This window comes from Spea bombifrons, chromosome 6, assembly GCF_027358695.1.
Source record: "Spea bombifrons isolate aSpeBom1 chromosome 6, aSpeBom1.2.pri, whole genome shotgun sequence".
Taxonomy (NCBI): Eukaryota; Metazoa; Chordata; class Amphibia; order Anura; family Pelobatidae; genus Spea; species Spea bombifrons.
In genome coordinates, this window is record NC_071092.1 from 14,262,501 (window position 1) to 14,277,774 (window position 15,274).

Genomic DNA, 15,274 nt, shown 5'->3' on the forward strand with positions numbered 1-15,274 from the left:
AAGAAGGTGGGCGTGGCGTCAGTGCTGTGTGCCGGGATCTGAATTCAAATACCGACACACAGCATCAGTTGCCGCGCGCATAGCAAGGGAGCAAGATCGGAGGTCTGTATTAACAGACCTCCCGCTCCCTTGATTGATTTTAAGCCGGTTGAGGTGAGATTTTTTATCTCCCCAACCGAGCTTGCTCCTCCAGCGGCGGACATTAATGTCCGTCTCTGGAGGAGTGCCAGCGTCACCCTGGACTGACTGCCCGCCCCCCCAGCTCCCCATTAGGTACTGTGCGCACAATGTTAGCTCGTGTGCGCTCCCTCAAAAAGTTATGTGCGCGCGCACAAGCGCACAGCTTAGAGGGAACAGTGACCTCCAGGACTTGCTTACTTTTTCCCTGGTCATCTAGTTTTCACAAAGGGACACACAATGAAACTCTCCAGCTAGCTAGCAGTGCACTTGAAGGACATGCTAAGAGCTGAGGCATGGTATGGCTTTTTGGCCACAAGTCTTCCATGAAGACCACTTCTGATTAGGCTCCTCAGTACAGTAGATGGGTGTAACATGGTCTCACGGTTTTCTGTGAGCTGATGGTGTTGCTGGGCATCATCAGCTTGTAAAGGGAAGTTATCACCAAGTTTCCTGGGCCGACCACTACATCTATGGTCCTCAACGACGCCTGTTTCTTTGTGCTTCTTCAAAAGAGCTTGAACAGAACATCTCAGAACAACATTTCTGCCAGGAAGAGATCTTGCTGATGCAGAATAACTACCTTGTGTCTTGTTGCTATGCTCAGTCTTGCCATGGCATATGATTTATGACATTAAACTGTCTTTAGCAACCTCACTTTGTGAATGGTTCCTCAACCGTTTTATACCTCCTATAAAGCTGTATCTGTTTCAGTTAATTATTGTGTTTCAACCTACGTATTAGGTTTGGTATAATTGTTTAATCATACACTTAACTATATGCCTCCAAAATCCCTGATCTTGTGCAAGTGTACCTAGGAGAATTGATGATGTTTTGAAGGCAATGATTGGTAACACCAAATATTGATTTGATTTAGATTTTTCTTTTGTTCACTCATTATTGTTAAATGATAAACATAAACTATTAACATGTCTATTTTTGAAAGAATTACTTAACAGCACTTTTATAAAACTTTTGCAAAGCACTATATACACTCACTGGCCACTCTATTAGGTACTCCTGTTCAATTGCTTGTTAACACAAATAGCTAATCAGCCAAACACAGGGCAACAACTCAATGCATTTAGGCATGTAGCCTAAAATGTCACCTTTGTTTGTCAGGCTCCATCAAGGCTGCGGAGCTGCATGTCTTTTGTTTCCCTGTCTAGCTGTGGTCCATTTCTGGATTTCCGTATGCTCTGTCCTGAACCTCTGATTCCTGGATTCCAGTTCTGCTCTTTGCTTCAGCTCTGTTTCCTTTATAAGGTGTGCCCCACCCGTGTGTTATGTTTGTCTCAGTCTGCAGGCTAAAGGTATGTCTTTCTGGCATTATACCTTATGCCTTATACCCCCCCCCACTTAGCGATGCAGTCTGTGCTCCAGACTCCCTGGTGTTTAGCGGGGGTAGCTGGTGGACGCTTGCGCGATGCATGTAGACAACCTCCACTGCTACCCGGGACTTCTATGACTGTTTGGATTCAATGCTTAGTTTATTAGTAATTCAGTAAGCAGGGTTTAGCGTTAGGACCCACCATCATTGGAGTACTTTTGGCGTAGTGGTGGGCTAAGCATACTATGGCCATAAGATGTGACGGAATCTCCAATAGTTATCATATAGTCCTGGGCTAGTTCCTGTATTTATGTGTGTCAGTCTGTGATGTGTCCTGTATCCCCGGTAGAGGGGTGTCCTGTCCTGAATTCCTTGTCTTGTTCCCTGTGGTACCCTGTATTATGTATATCTTGTCTGGTTATGTTTCTTGCTTGGTCTCCCTGTCCCTTGCTCTGTCCCCCTTACTTGCTATGTTTCTCCTGTACTCTGCTTAGCTTTCCATACTCCCAGCCTGCAGTATCCTGCACATGATTCTACTGCTATGTCTCATGCCTGCTCCAGGATGCCTGCAGGATATCTCCAAGTTCTGGTTATCATCAGCTGCTATGTCAGGGCGCTGATATGTGGCTGCACAACCCTAGATGCCCACCCGGGAGAGTGGAGTCACTCTGCATCAGGCCCTATCCAACTCCGCTACCGCGCAATAACTCCTGCACTCCATCTTTGGGCGCTCTGGGTCATTACAGTCGTCTGTATGGACCCAGTTCCTGACAATGTTTCTCAAAACATTATTTAACTTTAAATATAATTTTATGCAAATAATTCATAATATGTATGCATTATATATAATGTAATCTATAGCATATTCACGTGTTTTATGAGGGGAAAAACGTAATTAAAGCTACATGATTATGCAGAGTCAATCTCAATGACTGCTGTCTAAACTAACCACAGACCAGTAAGTCTTAGTTCAGTAGTAGGGAAATTACGGTATTTGCTCGATTATAAGACAACCCCCCAAAATTTTAATATTAATTTAGAAAAAAGAAAAAGCCTGAATATAAGACTACCCTATGAGAAAAAAAAGTTTTATTAGTAAATTGAGTGCAGGGCTCTCTCCACCTAATGTATTGGTTTGTCTTAGTCTGTCAATTCTCGTCTTGTCATACCCCTTGAATATATGCGTAGATTGTTGGCGCTATATAAATAAAAGATAATAATAATAAATATTCACATGTAAACTTTTTTCATATTTAATAAAAACTATGATTGAGAAAAATGCATTTTTTGTTTTTATTCCCCTTTATTTGCCAACCTGCCCCTCAGCTATGCACATGTGCCCCACAGTTGGCTACTCTCCCCCAAATATACCGTATACCCCCCTGATATGCCACTCTGCCCCACCCCGATATGCCTTATACCCCCTGTATGCCACTGTGCCCCTGAGATATCCCTTATACCCCTATATGCCACTCTGCCCCCCCAGATATGCCTTATACCCCCCCCACTTAGCGATGCAGTCTGTGCTCCAGACTCCCTGGTGTTTAGCGGGGGTAGCTGGTGGACGCTTGCGCGATGCATATAGACAACCTCCACTGCTACCCGGGAGTTCTATGACTGAGCACCGGAAGGTCACACCGGTGCTCCTTTATAAAAGCCCTGGCAGAAGTGTGTGGTAGCAGCGGGGGATCCTCCTCTCTGGCAGCCGATGTACATCTGCGCAATGTGCGTAGACAACCTCCGCTGCTGCTGGCTGGTACTTCCACCGGGGCTTCTATGCTGGAGCCCCGGAAGGTCATGTCACGGTGGTGCTCCATCATAGAAGCTCCAGAGGAAGTGCCGACAGCAGCAGGGGTTGTCTGCGCGTATCGCACAGACGTTCACCGGCTGTCAGACCTCTATTTTTATAAGACAACCTCGAATATAAGACGAGGAGTATTTTTCAGAGCGTTGGCAAATACGGTAATACAAAGCATGTTTAAAAGGAAGGATTGTTAATTATCTATATAGAAATGGTTGGTATGTTTAGAAGTCATTATGTGTCAAACTGTGTAACTAAAATAGACCAAGAAAATGCACCAACACGTTATACTTTGCTTTTCAGAACAATTGCTTTCTTTAGATGCCATTATTTTGATCATATCATATAATTTATTATAAAATACAGAATAAAATATGGTGAAAAATTGACTCTTTTACTTGAGAAATATTTTACTCATCTACAAAAGCTAATAAAAAACTGCTAAATAGATTCTACTATTTTTCCTGAGTTTAAAAATACCCAATGTTTTTTGTCTTTTTTCCCAAATATGGTCATTCTGCCCCTATGTCCTATTTGGGACAACTTGGAAGATCTGATCTGCGCATGTGCTGTAGTGAAATCCGATTCTTCAGTGGAAAGCAGCACCACCCAGGCATGCATTCCACCGTTGTGCGCACGTGTGATTTTTAGATACCTTCGGTGAAGAATGAAAATGAAGTTGAAATACTCACTCACTTTTTTTCTTACGCTGTATAATCAGTTTGTGGCTGACCGGGAAGGTGTATACATACCACGGTACCCAGGTAGCTCAAAAGTGGATGGGGGATGCACGGCATACATTTGAAGGTAAGTAATAGACCTGTGACTGCTGATATATACGGAAGTACATTTACACATTCCCCCTGCACAATCAATGGCAATATTATAACATGCTACCTATGAGCACGGAACAAGTCTAATTTTTGGAGAGACCCCATCCCTGGACATAAGGTCCAATGTTACAATGTTAAGTAGTGAGTGTACAGCCTGTATAATTTTCTGCCCCCTCAAAGTAACACACAGTCATTAATATCTAAACCTTGGCAACAAAAGGGACTACACCCCTAAGTGGAAATGTCCAAATTGGGCCCAATTAGTCATTTCCCCTCCCTGGTGTCATTTGACTCGTTAGTGTTACAAGGTCTCAGGTGTGAATGGGGAGCAGGTGTGTTAAATTTGGTGTTATTGCTCCCACACTCGCTCATGGCACTTCATGGCAAAGAACTCTGAGGATCTGAAAAAAAGAATTGTTGCTCTACATAAAGATGGCCTAGGCCAGCGATGGCGAACGTATGGCACGCATGCCACAAGAGGCACACAAAGCCTTTAGTACTGGCACGCGCCCAGGTTGCCGAGTCACCAGCTAATTTTTCGGATTGCATTCTGGTGAGCGGCACAAAGGTGTTTCAGGTGGGAGGAGGGCTGACATCAATGCGAACGGCTGCCAGTTATAAATTATTATTACATTGTATTCTGTTTGCAGCACCCTTGTCTCCTTCATGGTTTTAAATATTAGTGAATATGTCTTCATATGTCTCGCTTTACGTTTAGTAATGTTGCTAAAAAGTTTAGTAATGGAAAGTTCTGGATCCTCGTGTAGAAGAGTTGGCAGACAATGCAGGACAAGTTCTGTGAATTGTTAGGTTCCATTTTTGTTATACAACAATATCATTTCAGTGCAAACGTGAATGTTATTTAATAAAATCCTTTTCACGAATATACCCTCTTTTCATGTGTTTTTCTGCTTGGGCATATAGATGGGCCAAATAGTTATCTGCTGACACATTCTATGTTTCTATGCTTAAAAAAACCAAACATAATTTATACGGGCAAATTGATGCACACTGCTGTGGACAGTAATTATGCCCTGAAAAAACTTCCTCTCCATATGCATTGTTGGCACTTTGAGGTCTGCAACTTGGTTTCGTGCAGAAAATTGGGCACTCGGGCCCCAAAACGTTCGCCTAGGCCATAAGAAGAGTGCCAAGACCCTGAAACTGAGCTGCAGCACGGTGGGCAAGACCATACAGCGGTTTCACAGGACAGGTCCAACTCAGAACAGGCCTCACCCTGGTCGACCTAAGATGTTTAGTGCACATGCTCAGCGTCATCTCCAGAGGTTGTCTTTGTGAAATAGCCATATGAGTGCTGCCAGCATTGCTGCAGAGGTTGCACACTGCATCAAGCCTTCTTCTAAACATTATGCAAAAAAAAGCACGCAAACAGTTTGCTAAAGACAAGCAGACTAAGGACATGGATTACTGGAATCATGTCCTATGGTCCGATGAGACCAAGATAAACTAATTTGGTTCAGATGGTGTCAAGCGTGTGGCAGCGACCAGGTGAGGACAAAATGTGTCTTGCCTACAGTCAAGCATGGTGGTGGGAGTGTCATTGCCCACTGCATGAGTAAAGGCACTCTTACTATTTGGCTGAATCCTCCAGGATTCACAAACAGAACATGTCTCATGCACAAATGCCTAGCTAGCTCTCAAGAGCATCAGCAGTATGTATGTGTCCAGTGTATTTGTATAAAAATCCATATAAAAACATAAGCATTACCATACTTAAAGAAAACACACTGCTCACCATTTCTTCCTTTATTTAGAAATAAATTACAGGAAATTAAAACAAAAGATACTGAAAAATAATGGGAAAATCAATCTTTGAACACAAGTTAAAATCAGATACAATATCAGTGATACAGTTAAAATGTGGCCTCTACAAAGATTACAGAACAATAAGGTGCTGGCATCAATTCTGGAATTCCAGAGGTTTTAACAGAAACAGTAAAACGGTCTAGTAATCAAGGAACAACAAAATAGGAATGCATTAACTAGTTAAACAGAAAAAACACTGCCATGTACTGGCTGCAGCAATCAAACAGGATGCTGTAAGAATATGCCTCGTAGGGAAGGATTTATTTTGTGGCTACTGTTTAAACTGTTATTTTGCTGTTCCACTGAGACAAAACTTTAATTGTGCCCTCTAGCATTTTAAGCAAACCTAAGCATTTTTCGTTAAGCATTCTCAGTGCCATTAATGATGTAATTTAGATACTAAGTCTTCCTTTATCAGAGTTGTTGGGACAGCACGTTTAACAAGCAAGCAAAACCATTTAAATTTGTTTACCCATCACGGCTTAGAATTATAGAAGCATACCAAATACTGCTGTATTAAGCCTGACCCAGTCATTTTCCTGTTCTGATGATTATTGGCAAATTTTACAACTGTCTTGTTTATTATTCTGTGATTTGTTTGTGAATTGGTTTGCTTAAGTTTTGTTTTAAGCAAAATGTACAATGAATGAGGTAGGATTTGCATATATGAATAGCAAGATGCACTGCACATGCATTTTGGTATTCATTTAAATATGTCTTTAATACATAAACAAAAACATAACACATACAGGAATCTTAGTTTTTGGGTACAGTGAGGCCGACAGAGTTAAGAACATTTCCCCTTTTTAAAGCTTTACCAGACAATACCTTCATGAATGTATTTGTCGTTACTTTAACTGAATCAAATGTGACATTCAATATCCTGAACAGTACACACTGGTGAAGGTAGGTTAGCTAGTAGGTCCAAGTCTGCCTTAAATTCGGTTTTTATATTACTTATTTTTTCTGTCCATCTGCGCATGGATGTTGAAAGTTTATGACAGACCTCGCCATCCGTGCTCCCTAATCACTATGCGCAGGCATAGTAATTAGGGAGCACTAAAGCAGAGGCCTGAAATGACAGACCTTGCGCTCCCATGACAGGATGGAGGATGAGAATGGTAAGAGATGGGGAGAAAGGGATGTAAGGGCAGTATATGTGTATATATGTGTGTGGGTTTGCAAGCTTGTGTGTGTGTGTATGGGCAGGTGTGTAAGAGCATTGTAGGTATTTGTGTGTTTGTAAGCTGGTGTGTGTATGTGCATGTGTGTGTAAAGGCAATTGGAGTGTATGTGTATATGTGCGTGTAAGGGCAGTGTAAATAAAATAACATCTGTAAAAAAAGTGGCTGGGGCCACAATTTTCCATTCTTGCCTCGGGCGTAAGAGGAGCTAGCTATGGCTTTAGGCATCACTGATGACAGGGCAACATGTTGCTATCACATAGAGTAATAGCTCTATAGTGGTGGCTACTGATGTAGTTTAGAAAATAAGGTTTGGAGAATGGAAGCTGATTACTGCATACGTGCAAAACCTGTGTATTGGTTCACAGCATTTTCAAATCAAGTCTTCTACACGACTGATAAAGCCACCAGAGTGCCTTCCTGTTGAAATGCAGACATTTACAAGTAAAAATAATCACTGGAAAAAAATCTGAACAAATTTACCATTTCTAGCATACAGAAGATAAATGCCCAAAAGCTTGTATCTGTAGAACTACTTATACCAAAGAAAACCACAGTCTAATAGCTTTAGAAAAGACACACTAACCAAACCAACCTCCGGCTATTAAATATTTAACAGCATAAATATACAGTATTCACAGTCAAAACAAGAGGTGCATATGTTATAATATAGTAGTGATTTATCCGTCCAAAACTCAAATTGTCCAGTAAGTTAAGTTATCCCAATTCACACACACACACATTATAATTTTTATTTTTGCATTTAATTGACCGCGTTCAACAGGTTTCTATAGAAAATTCAGATTTCAAAAATTTTGTACAAAGTGGACATATATATGTCTTGGTTCATGTAAATCAGTCACCAGGACACGATCACCAGCAAATCCAGAGAACCATGAGTTTATTCTGCCACATACACTGCAGATACCTAATGACACCTTTGGTCCCCAAAATAAGCAGAATTATGATTAGAATCCATTAATAGGCCAAAATTAGTTTTGACCACCCTACTCAAGGTTAGTAATTTTCCCAGAAGCGCCTCTGGCAGAAGTCCCCAATTAGTTATTTTAGCAGTTAAATGACAGATGTGGGAAAAAAAATGTCAGACAAAGGGACCCTACAAAATGTACTTCCTTTTTTCCTATTTTGCAAATTATATAAAACAATACCAGGGAACCTACCAAAAACGCAGTAAGGTAGTCCTACAGCTGTAAACAATCAACATCTAAAATACTCATCAAAATAACTATATCTATGGGTGACTACTGTCATTTTACAAGGTGTATAATATGGCAGGAAGTCTTGTCATAGGTATAATTAGTTCTTAGGTGACAACCTGCAATATAGCATGCAATGAATATGAACATCCATGCTAACAGTCAAGGTATATTAATTAAAATGTAATAAAAATTTTCGGAATATTAAGGCTGATTGGCAAAAGAATGGCAAGTTTGTTTAAAAAATTATGCTGGTGGAAAGAATTGACAGTAATTCTGAAAAGAAATCCAGCCATGTAGCATTAACGGTTTTCTAGAATGCGATTCAGATTATATACACAAACGTTTCCAACAAGAAATACCTCACCCATTCCTTGGCCTGAGAGTATGCAGTTCATAGGCAAAAATGATCTTTAAAGTCAGCCCACAGTAAATACATAGACAGGTGCTTTCAAATACAGGTAAACTAAGATGTATTCCCTAAAAAATAAAATATTTTTACGATACAAGATACCCCTTCAATACCATTTTAATTTTTCTAAATTGATTAGCTGTTTATTGGCAAGATTACATGATGTCCTTGATTTCAGCAATTCAATAGGAACAACATGTTGGATCTTTAAGTGCAATGCTTCTTACTTGCAAATGTTGTTTACTAATAATGTAAAGATTATTTTGTCTCAGCAGTCATCTAACTGTTGCATGTACTCGACCCTACAGATATAATAAAAGCAGCAACGTGTGTTAGGCAATCGTATTTCCATTGCGAATGAGAATGAGCCTTCAACGACCACCAATCATAATTACTTCCTGTTTGCATATATCACATTTTGAACAAAGATGGTAAAGCATTTGGTGACAGCCAGAAATACTCAACTATACTGTACTGCATGTGCCCCATAAAGTAGCCAAACAGGACATCAGTTACATTGTGCCTACCAAGCATGACTCTAGACAAGCAGACAACAACTGCCCAGAGAATTACCAGTAACCTGACAGGAACAGCCAGCACTAGATGATTAAGCACAAAGCGAGACACCATGGCTGCTCTTGTTGCATGGCCCGAAGGGAAGGAATACTTGTCCACAGAGAAGGTAGCAAACATGTCCATACGATTCTGTGTTGGACGGCGACGCTTCACGATGCCTTTCACAACTCCTACAAGGATGATATCCAGAAGCAATGCTGTTGAATAAGAAAAAGATGCATCACAATTTATTATAAATAAATGTAAATTTTAGTTAAAAAAAAAAAATAAAAATTATTATATATATATATATATATACACATATATACACACACACTAATATATATATTAGCTTGGCCATTTCAGTGTGCCCTATAAAACCATATATTTTTGAAAACGAGACAGCCCAGGGGTATTTCAAATGCACACATTTTACCACCAGCCAATGTCAAGGTTTGCAGTAGTATTTTTTGTGTTTATTTTTCCTACACACGTTGTGCTTTAGCTATGCATTAACAGCTCCTGGTATATGTCACTGTCACACAACACCCTATGTGTTCAGCAGGTGTTGTGTGACAGTGATACCCTCCATGCACGGGTTTGTCGGGTTGTTTGGGGGCTAAAAGGCCACTTTCGTGACGTGTGCATTTTTCAAATTGGAAATTTGACATGCCGTCATAGTAACATAGTTCATAATGTTGAAAAAAGACAAAAGTCCATCAAGTTCAACCTATATACATATTGTGTCCCTACTGTGTTGATCCAGAGGAAGGCAAAAAACCCTTATGAAGCAGATTGCAATTGCCCCATACCAGGGGTACAATTCCTTCCCGATTCCAAATATGGCAATCAGACTAAATCCCTGGATCAACGTTCTGTCCCGATTAATCTAATATCCATAACTTGTAATATTATTGCTTTCAAGAAACACTTCCAGGCTCCTTTTGAACTCTTTTATTGAGTTTACCATTACCACTTCCTCTGGCATAGAGTTTCAAAATCTCACCGCTCTTCCTGTAAAGAACCCCCGTCTGTGCTGGTGTAGAAACCTTCTTTCCTCCAGCCGTAGAGGATGTCCCCTTGTTATAGATAAAGTCCTGGGTATAAATAGGTCCTGGGAGTGATCTCTGTACTGCCCCCTTAATTCTGATAATCTTTCTGGGTACTGTAGTCCTCCCATTCCCCTTATTACTCTGGTTGCCCGTCTTTGAACCCTCTCCGGCTCCACTATATCTTTCTTTCATATTGCCCCCTGTGTTAATTGGGACATTATTTACACCAGCCAATTCAATTTACCCCATCGATACATTTTTTAAAAGTAGACAGCCCATGGGCATTTAACATTTTATGCCAGTATTTTAACTCTTTTCATGTGAGAATTGTTTTAAGATATAGCGCTAATTTTTTTGGGCCTTGTTTTGGAACAGGAAGGTTTCCCTGATGTTACCTTTTTGTTATTCTTTTCAATTTATTTTACTAATCACATTGTGATTAGAAAGCTGGGCTTCATTGTCTTGCATGGTTGGATGCAGTACCTGTTTTTAACCTGCAAGGGGAGCCAGAGTTCTCAGGAGCGTCTGGAGAGACCTTGAAAACTTTTTTTATTTTTTTCAAAGGAGGGGTCACAGTGTGTCCTGGGGTGAGAGTACGGTGTTGCTGAATGCCACGCTAACGACACCATTGATCGCATCCTAAACACTTTTAAAACAGACATCTGCCCCTGGCAGGCACTGATGCCCTGGGGAGGGGCCAGACATGCCCATCTCGGTGTCGCTAATAGCAATATCGTTTGGGTAAAGAAAGCAAATGTAGACGTTAACTGAATGTTTTTGCGTGACGTGCCCGGACTGTCCATTGTCGTCAAGAGCTTAATATGCATTCTAGAAAAACAAACAAATTAAACAACTTACTTGACACAGAAGGGGTTGGCCTGCAGCAGTTGCTGCCCTCATCCGCTCTGTGGTCTCCGTAAGCTTGCCATTGATTGGCTGCTGAAGCAATCAATTAGTGGCGGGAAATGCTCCAAACAAGAGCTGGCAGCGCTTTCCACACATGTGCATAAACGTCTGAACAGCGTACCCCGAGCCAGCACTGGAGCTGACTGGAGGAGAGTATATTACATATGCAGGGAGATATGGTCTGCAGAACACACCTCCTGCAGGGCATTGAGCCGGGAGTGTGCAAAGGAGCAAATGAACAATTCCTCTTAAAAAATGTATTTTAGTATTTTAGAGACCAGCAACCTATACATATGCAAGTTATCTTTGTGAATAAAGTTTCCAAATGCAATAATTATAACACAAAATATACCTTGTAAGCATTCCTGGGATTAGAGTAAAACATGTATTTACATCAGCAGAGGTGATATAAATAAGATTTTATGGCGATGAAAAATAAATATTGTAGGCCTCCATTAAAAACATCAGCATTGCTCCCTACTTACCAAACAGTAGGTTCAGAATAACCTCACGTACAGCATAGCTATCACTCGTATACAGGTAATAGATGGTGCCAGCAATCCAAGGTATACCATGTCCAGAAATCTCAATCAACTTCATCATAGGACGGGCACTGCCCCAAGACGAGCCCTCTCTCGCACATACTCCCAATTTCTTGGACAACCATAGATCAACAGCTAATAGTGACCTAAGGGCGATCCCAAAAAAGGACGGATTTAATTTCATGCAGTCTTCTTCCGGAAGCTGTTGCTGCTGAGATGAAGTGGAAGAGCTGAAAGAGTCCTTGCGGTGCACGGGGCTATCGGACGCCCGATGCCGGACTGTAGGTGTTTCTGAAGCACTTGTTCTGTTGGTAAGCAGAGACATGAATTCAATTCTTCCATTATTGTTAGTGGAGAAGGAGGTGGCTGTTCTTTTAACCCTTGGACTCGGCATCTTTAGATTATAATCGTCTCGATTCAACGAAAGAAACCTAATCAAGGGGAAAAACATGACAAACAATTATATGCATGTCAATATGTTATTGATTTTATTAGATATGATAGAACAAATGCATTTTAAATATATCGACGCCAGGAACCCCCGGTTCTGTCAATGATTCAGCCGCCTACCATTGATGCAGAGCACTTCTACTCTCTGCATCCGTGATTCTTCAGTCACCCGGATGCTTTTTCCGGGTATCCAAAGTAGTCCTTCCGGCATCCGACGGCTTAAACTTCAGGTATCTAGCGTGAGCTGCACGCATGCGCCGGAGTAAGGCTCCAATAAGCCTCCAGCGAGAGTAGAAAAAACGTGTGACCTCGCCCCTTAATCCCAGAGATAAAGCTGTTGAGAGCTCGGAATGTGTTTTTTTTTACTCTTTTTAACAACAAAAATAAAAGGACTAATAAGAAAGAGGTGTAGAGACAGTGGAGTGTAACGCTGACACAAAAGGCTACCTCCCCAGTGTCCCTGTTTAAGAAAGTCCAAGAGTTTAGAATGTTAGGTAAATCTGTGTCATCTATAGCCCTGTAGCCAAAAAATGGGCCCAACTGAATTACTGGTCCAATTTCTAGACTTTGGGAAAAAAGCTCTGAACGTTCTGATCACTAAACATCATGAGCGCATTTCACAAGCGCAATTCATAATTTCCTCACAACCAACACAATTAACATTCAAAGCTTGGTGAGATCAAAGCAAACCTTAAATTCAGATCAAGCTGATTGAAAAATTGGGTTCAATCAAGCTAAACTAATAGGAACTGAAACAAATCCAGGACAAATATTACCTTTTCATATACTTTTAAAATCCAACACAAAGTCATATTTATGTTACAACTGTTTTGCACACATATGTGATTGGTAATCACGTCTAAATTATATATCTATACAGAGAGAAACACCCAAACACACACCAGGACAGGCTCTGCCACACCGCCACCCAAACCCACATACCAGGACAGGCTCTTCCATATAAGGCATATCAGGGGGCGCAGTGGCATATCAGGCATATAGAGTATATAAGGCATATTTATTTTATATTATAACTTTTCCCTGTAACTCCCCATGTTTTCAGCTGTCCCTAGAAGTGTATTGTCTCAACTATTGCAGACAGCCAGGATATGCAACCAGGGAGTGACAAGCCATAGTTTCAGTTAATCTGTTCAATGTCTGATTGGATGTCGGTGTGGCAGAGCCTGTCCTGGTGTGTGTGTGTGTGTGTGTTTGGGTGTCGATGTGGCAGAGCCTGTCCTGGTGTGTGTGTGTAGTTGTCGGTGTGGCAGAACCTGTCCTGGTGTGTGTGTGTGTGTGTGTGTGTGTGCTTGGGTGTCGGTGTGGCAGAGCCTGTCCTGGTGTGTATGTGGTCATCTGTTTCCTGGTACTTTACTTACTGTAGGAATACCTGGTGTGTGTGTTTGGGTGTTGGTGTGGCAGAGCCTATCCTAATGTGTGTGTTTGGGTGTCAGTGTGGCAGAGCCTGTCCTGGTATGTGTGTCTGGAAATCTGCATATTTTATCAAAGGGGATTTGTGGCACTAAATTGTGGCTTCAGGCGTCCCGTGTATGATGACATAAGATTCTGTCTTTTATTATCTGCCGAGCACTGATGTTCTCTTTATTGATGCATTTTCACATTGATTCCGAGGAGTTAAGATTCTGCCTATTTTATTTATTTCCATAAAAAATCCTCAGCACCAGGCCCATGATGGTCTTAATCTGTCCCTGCCTCCAGTGTGCATCAACCATTTTAAATCCATCTTGTACCCACAGTGGGCTCCAGCCTTGTGCAGTTTTATTTGGCTAAACTTGTTTTAAATGGTTTGTGGACTGACTTTGTTTTACTGTTTAAGTAATTCAGTATTGATAGAAGGACACACAAAAGTTGATCAAAAAACTGTTTGTCCACTGCTTTTTTCATTATTTCCAAATTCACCCTGTATTAATATGCATTATAAAGCTAAAAGGCCACACACATACATTTCTGGCTCACTGCAGAAAAAACTTGGACACCCCTGCACATATACAGACACTCACTAACATACTCACACACTAACAAAACCAGAAACACACACATGCTATCATAAAATGCATTTTAAATTACTTATTAGGAATCATTGGGAACCATGTTGATTTCAGATTAAATAATATATTTATATTATAATATACATACAATGACATGAGCACTTTCAGATAAGTAACCTCTCTATTACCAGACATGAGCAGATTCAGAGAATTAACCCATCTATTACCAGACATTACACATACAATCACACAAACAGACAAGTAGGGACTCTATCCCTACCTCTCTATCAGGAGAGGCTTCTGAACAATATTATATATAATAGAACAATAGATGATATGATAGAAAGATAATAAAAAAAATAACTTTACAGGTTTGGCTGGTAGTATAAATGGGCAACTGTGTTAATGAACTAAACTCTACTCAGGAACAGGGAAAAAAATGTCTGGTGCAGTCCCTGTAATATACTACAGCTTTTCCAATCCACTATCCAGCAGTAAATATCCTTATGCTAAGCTCACTGTCACTGTCTTACACTCCAACTACCAAGAGTCCATAACTGCTACCAGGCCCGGACTGGGACAAAAAATAGGCCCGGGCATTTAAGCCTGAGCAGCCCATATTTATTTATTTATTTATTTATTGTTACAGCCCACCCTTCATGTACCACCTTTGCATTTAATCATTCAGACAAATCATTAACACATTCATTAATGCAGTCTCACAAATCAAGCAATTCATCCTCACATGAATTCATTGTCATACGCATTCACACAACTCCTCCACACATTTATTCATTAATTCTCATTCGCATTCACACTACCCCCTCTCTTCATCTTATTTGCCCCTTCTCACTATGTAACCCCCTTCCCCACTTCTCAATATGTACCGCCTCTATCTATCCCCTCTCCCCCTTTCTCACTATCTAACCCCCCTCTGCCCCTTTTCACTGCACCCCCCTCCCTCACCCTACTTACCTTG

General features: G+C 40.9%; 1 protein-coding gene across 1 annotated transcript; it reads right to left on the bottom strand.

Moving 5' to 3' along the window:
* Positions 1-8,565: 8,565 nt before the first annotated feature.
* On the bottom strand, positions 8,566-12,502 carry PLPP6 (phospholipid phosphatase 6). Its single transcript, XM_053469307.1, has 3 exons — positions 12,407-12,502; positions 11,780-12,267; positions 8,566-9,554 (listed from the first exon to the last, which is right to left on the bottom strand). Exons 2-3 carry the CDS (start codon positions 12,228-12,230, stop codon positions 9,193-9,195), a joined length of 813 nt encoding a protein of 270 aa, XP_053325282.1. The 5' UTR covers positions 12,231-12,267; positions 12,407-12,502; the 3' UTR covers positions 8,566-9,192.
* Between the last annotated feature and the right edge of the window lie 2,772 nt (positions 12,503-15,274).